A 5,774-nucleotide genomic window follows, 5' to 3' on the forward strand; every position below is an offset into this window, starting at 1 on the left:
GCACAAAACTGTACAGTGCTCCAAACTCTGCTCTAATCTGCTCGTGCAGACTTCAAGCAAACACCAAATAATGTAGCAGAACATTTTGTGGGAACTGTCCTGCATTTGACTGTAACTTCTCAGGAGGAAAAATTTGATTTGACAGGTTACTGTTCCTATGCCCCAATTAAGACATAAACAGTTGTAATCCTCTGTGCTGTTGGGCAGAGCTCAAGGTTAGTTTCAGCAAAAACAAACCAAGCTGGAATTGAAGCAGGGGAAAAAAACGCCCAAAATTTGGAGGCAGAACCTGCCCTAAGTGCAAGGCATATATTCTTTATTATCTTGTTTGTTTTAATACACACCGATACCTCTACACAGCTGATACCAGCTGAGATACCAGGGAGTTCAATATTTAAGGCTTGGCTTTTCTTACCATAGCAACAAATCTGTAAGGGGAGTAAGAGGACACGGATAACTGGCAGCATCCAGCACAGCAAGGGCAGAGGTGTTGGCAGCCTGAATCTCTCACACCATCACAGTGCCTGATGCAGAACCACCGTGGATGTCTGAACACAAGCACCCGACGTGCCCTGGGGAGTGTGTGCTGTGCAAAGCACCAGCAGAATAAACACAGAGGTAGGTGTTTGCTTCCTTGTCTTTGATAGAACAGTGGAGCTGTTGGCCCTTGAATGTGAGTCTGCTCTCCCTGACTGCATAAACCAGCTCCTGGGGCACAGGTGACTCTTCATAATCACTGGCCTAGAACAGAAGAACCCTCCAAAGGTACCCTTTTCTCTCTGCACCTCTGCCACCCTGCCAAAATTAGATGGATGACACAGATTCTCTGTCATAAATCCATGCTGCATTTATTCACATGGACAAACACCTATGTTGCTTTTTGTTTCATGGATTAACACTTGTTCATCCACTCATAGAATTTGTTGAATCAGTAATTACATTCAAATTGAATGAAATAACTTCACAAACTGTCATCTGTGTCCCATCACTGTCTGAAACCAGGTGAGCCCAAGAAGAATTGCCACCAAAATCTACTTGGAGCTGACCTTCAGGATGTTGGTCAGAAGGGTCATGAAACCTTTTCCACTTCAGTTGTGGCTAGAAGGCATAGTATGAATGCTAATTTTCTGCCAGCTACAAAAAAAAAAAAAGCGCCTTATCTTTGTTTTCTAAGCAAGAAAAAATTGTTTCTACCTATGCAGGTTTATCACAAAGTACCTACCAATAGCCCAGGGTAAGGAGACTCATCTTTAAAATGCCCTGATCTGGGTTCTTGGTAGATAAATCGATGTCAGAGTTATTTTAACAAGGCAGTTAACTGATGAGGAATCCCCAAGTTAGAAGAGATACACATCAGAGTATTCACTTCCATTATGGTCCAAGCTCGTCGTTTATTTCTTCCACCACACAGACACTGGTGGAAAGAAATGCAACACCAATGCAAGCAATTTGCCAAAAAATGTGCTTAATAAAATATTTATATAATCTTCTTACATGCTGCCTGTTGTGAAGGGGAGCTGTGATTAAAGATACTTTTTTTTTTTAGTCAAAGGTTATGGAAAATCTCAGTTGTCTGGGATCGAGAAGCAACACTTGACTACAGCTGCACATACAAAAACTGAGCAGTGTAAAAATAGCACAACAAGCACTCCAGCAATGCACATAACAAGATCTGGCTCTTCCAAAGAGCCTGAGAAAGGCCAGGCAAGCTCTTAGGGTCTGACCAGACTGGAGATGAGAATTCCCACTCAAAAAGATAAGACTTCCCAAACATCTTAAGTCTCCAGTCTTGGGGTACCTTAACATGCTCCTATGCTTCAGGACAAGGATACACCTGATTTTTAAGGTCTTACAGTCTGGACAGAAAAAACAGCTCAGAGAAGGGAAAAGAAAAAAGGTACAGCAAGAATAGTGACTACAAGATGACTACATGAATAATTGTATGAACTTTTGCTTGCGGGTTCACCTATTTCTGCCTTTTATCCTTCTCCTGAACACTTAAAATTTGGGTAAGGATTGCAAATAAATCTTTAAGAAAGAGTTGTGTTATCTGGCTGAACTGAACACAGTGCAATCCTGCATGTGGCCAATTTCCAAGGAATTTAACAAAGGACCCAACAGCTTAAACCTTCCGATGAAGCTGAGGAACAAAAATCCAATTGATTTACTCATCTTTGAATTACTGTCATCCAGAGGTAAAAATTATTGGCTCACACTAGAGCAGGAGGAATGTGGCCTGTGAAAAACACAGTCAGTAGGATTGGTGTCCCCCAGGCAGTCCAGGCCTGCCCCAGCCACGTTGTTCTGATAAGCCCAGTCAGATGCTTTTCCTTGCCAAGCAGCTGAAGGAAAAATATATTTTTGTGGCCTTCTCTTCAGTTCTTTGAAACCACAAAGCCACATTTAGGGCAAAATACTTTCCAAGGCCTGTAAGTGCAGAAGTTTTTCCAATTTAACTATTATTTTTGAGAAGGGCACAGGATTAAGTCAAACATTTTCCAAAGGGATGACCCTGCTTGCTCAGTTTATCCAAGCACAAGCTAGGATCAAACATCCCAGGCAGAAGCTGTGAGTATTTACCTTGAACACGCTTCTCTCCTGCTGAGTTCTCCTAAATGCAAATAAATTATCAGATTTTTTTTCCCCTCATGTCTGTTCCTAGTTCCTCTTGCCAAATTAACTATACCTCCTCAGTTTGGACAAAATCTCAACAACCTCATTAGTGGTTGGCTACACAGATCTTGAGCAAAACCCAAGATTTCTAGCAAGTTTTGCTATTAATACTTGCACTGGTTTATCAGTGATTTAATGTGCTTTGCTTCTAAGAGCACTGAAGTCCTCTGCACAGTTGGGATCCTGCAGTACAGCTTTTCTGGGAGTGCAGCTGCTGCACACAAAGGCTAAGGTGTGCCTTCCCACCTTGAAAAAAATGCTGTGGAGGAGGATAGACACGGTTAAGCAGAAGAGAAAAAGCACTGAAAGAAAAGCCTGTTTGATGCCCCGTGAGGCTCTGCCCACCGGCCCGTGCAGGGTTACAGGCTGCCTTTACCGCAGGTACTCAGACCTTTTGTTCTGCCAAAAGGAGCGGAAGTTTCTGGCTGATACCGAGCCACATCTCACTGGCCAGTGGGACAGTGGGGTCACTCTGTACCTTTTTATCAACACCAAGCAGAATCCTTGCAGCTGGGTGGTTTTGTTGGATTCTCTTTGTTTTTAAGGCTGAGGATAGGAAGGTGAGCTGCTGCAGTGCCCACCCCCCCCACCCAAGCTCCATTTCTGGCCCTGCCTCACTACGTGCTGCTTCATGCCAGCTGCAAAAAAACCCTCTTTTGTTTTTATTTTCTTTTTCTTTTCTTTTTCTTTTCTTTTTTTTTTTTTAAGAGAACATGGGGATAAGGTTTCACTAAGCCCAGAAACTGTGACTAAAAGATTTTTCAAGGGGAGAGCAGATGAAACCTCTCTCCTACCCCAGGGCTCAGAATTCTTCTTCCAGAGAAACTCTCAAACAACTCCAGTGGCCCTTGCTTCAAGCTGGAAGCAGTCAGTGACCAAAACCAGAGTTAACTAAATCAAGTTTTGAGCTATGCCATCTGTGCCAGTGACAAATGCTCTGCTCCAGAACAGCACGGGGACATGCTGGCTGGGAGTACCCACCACATCAACCCCCTCCTTCACGCTCTTAGCAGTGGACAACAAAGCTTGCTAATGCAGAAAAGCCCACAGTTATGTAAAGTCACTTGAACTCCTTAAGAAGATAAAGCAAACTAATCATTACTACTTCAGATGAAATCATAGAGTGCTAATAAGGATTAAGTATTGTCCAGAAGGTGGACACAGGTGACTTCCACCTCCACAGAGCCCAACACTTACACTATGGCACCTCGAGGAGAAGCTGTTCAGCTCTAGGGGTTGCACAAGGAGCTGAATCTTACTTTGACAGTTACCCAAAAGAAAAGGAAGCATTCCTTAGCATTGCATCAACAGTGAACATTTTTCTCTCACGTTTGCCCTCAGTTCCTAGAAAATCAGATTACCAGAGGGGCTGGAATTGGATTGGAGCCTGGGATTGGAGAAGTGGTAGGGGCCTGGTCTCTCAGACCAAAGTAACTCAGCCCTTGCTCTGAGTCACCACACACACACTTGAAGGAAGTGATACCAAGCATCGTACTGACCTCAGCCGCCGAGTTTCCTCATTGCAGAAGGCATCATCACCTGAAGATAAGCATTCAGTACTCCCTGTCTAAAAAAACCACACCAACAAACCACCCTTTCTTTCATGTGGCTTAAATTCTGCAAGCAGTTCAGAAGTTGTACTTTATTAGCTAAAGTTTTAAAGCATCAGGTGATTCCCAGGCAGAGCCAGCATGGTTACAATGCTTATGTTACCAGTGGGGGTCTGAAACCAGCTGTCCAGACAGTAAACTTGGAGTTGATATCAGTTGGAGACAGCTTGGGAAGTAGGATGGAGGTGTGTAGGTAGATAAAAAGACATCCTGACAAGGTAAAGAAAATTTGCATGTGAATTTTAGGCAAAACGAAAATCAAACAAAATCTTAACTCTGTTGCTTACGTCGACCATTTTCATCTTAAAGGGGTAATTATTCTGATTTTTCACTAATAAGTGGCTTTAGAGTGATGCTTCCTTAATCTTCCTTCATTTTCAGTTTGGCCCCTCTTTCATCTGCAGTGGTGTTTCCCCCTCCCCAAACTTGTGTTTGCCTATCTCTCTCTGCAGGCCAAAGGCAGAAGGTACAGATAACTCTCTCCTGAGCACAGTGCTGCCTCTCCAGCTTCTCACCCCAGCGCAGGATAAGCAGTGTGATGAGATAACAGCTCTGAAGCTTCTACACGCACCCATTTAGTTCATGCCTACCTCAGAGGGACAGCCTAACAAACTTAGAAAGCCGTGAGGAAAGGCAACCATGAAAATAACCTGCCCCAACCTGAACAAGATAACAAACACGCTTCGGTATCACCCGAAGGATGGTGCAAGGAACTAGAGGATCTCTGTCATTAAGCTCAAGCTCGTGTCGAGGGATGCTGTGTGTGTCCTCAGGGATGCTGTATGGCAAGGACAGGGAAAAGCTCGAGCCCAAAGCAGGTGGGTGGCTGTGCCCTGAATGCACATAGAGGCTGTAATTGCCCCGATCGGCTTCACCTGGGAGCGCTCCGGCTCCCTGGGCGGTGGATCCCAGCCCTGCCTGAGGCTCTGGGGGGGGGGGGCCCCCCCCCCCCCACTTCTGCTGGGTCAGTGCTGGGGTCGCCTCTGGCTCCGCGGGTGCTTCTGAGCCTGGCTGAGGGCTTGTTGCTGACCACAGCCCCATTCCTCCGGCCACCGCTGATCCCTATCTCCTGCCCCCCGGCTGCATTCACAGCCAGCTCTCCAAAATGGCTACAGCCGCCGCACCTCCCCCGTCTACTTGATTTTTACTTATTTATTGATTTGCTTATTTTTAAATCCGGCTCGTTTTAACAAAACACGAAGCCCTGGGGAGCAGACAGCGGAGGGACGCCTGCGGTCCCGGCAGGGAGCGGGCGATGGGGAGCGCACCGGGGCCGCCGGCTCGGTGCGGTGCGGTGCGGGCGTTCCGCGGCCGTGCCCGCGCAGAGGTGCGGGAGCCGCTCCCCGGGAGCCCGCGCAGAGGTGCGGGAGCCCCGTCCTTCCCCGCGGGCCCCTCCCGCATCCCCCCGGGCGGGGCGGAGCGGAGCGGGGGCTCCCGGCGGGGCGGGCGCTGCCCGGGGCCGGTCCCTCCGCCCCGGCCCGCCCCGCGCGG

The 5,774-nt window shown here is 47.0% G+C and overlaps 1 protein-coding gene across 6 annotated transcripts in view; it reads left to right on the top strand.

Annotated features, from left to right (window-relative positions):
* The first annotated feature begins 512 nt into the window (after positions 1-512).
* LOC121660084 (6-phosphofructo-2-kinase/fructose-2,6-bisphosphatase 4) overlaps positions 513-5,774 on the top strand; it is a 67,670-nt gene continuing 62,408 nt past the window's right edge. For 4 of the 6 annotated variants that reach the window (XR_006014548.1, XR_006014549.1, XM_042019068.1 and 1 more), the window contains exon 1: positions 5,023-5,101. Coding sequence is in view for 3 of the 6 variants with exons in the window: in XM_042019068.1 (XP_041875002.1) it covers positions 5,038-5,101 (64 nt within the window). In the remaining 3 variants the exon portion in view is untranslated. Of the gene's footprint in view, positions 619-5,022; positions 5,102-5,735; positions 5,755-5,774 lie in introns of those variants that run through there. The other 2 variants (XM_042019114.1, XM_042019141.1) reach the window with 2 other exon arrangements.

Source organism: Corvus kubaryi, unplaced genomic scaffold, assembly GCF_017639235.1.
Source record: "Corvus kubaryi isolate FWS band 111438036 unplaced genomic scaffold, C.kubaryi_AGA036_p1.0 124, whole genome shotgun sequence".
NCBI classification, from domain to species: domain Eukaryota; kingdom Metazoa; phylum Chordata; class Aves; order Passeriformes; family Corvidae; genus Corvus; species Corvus kubaryi.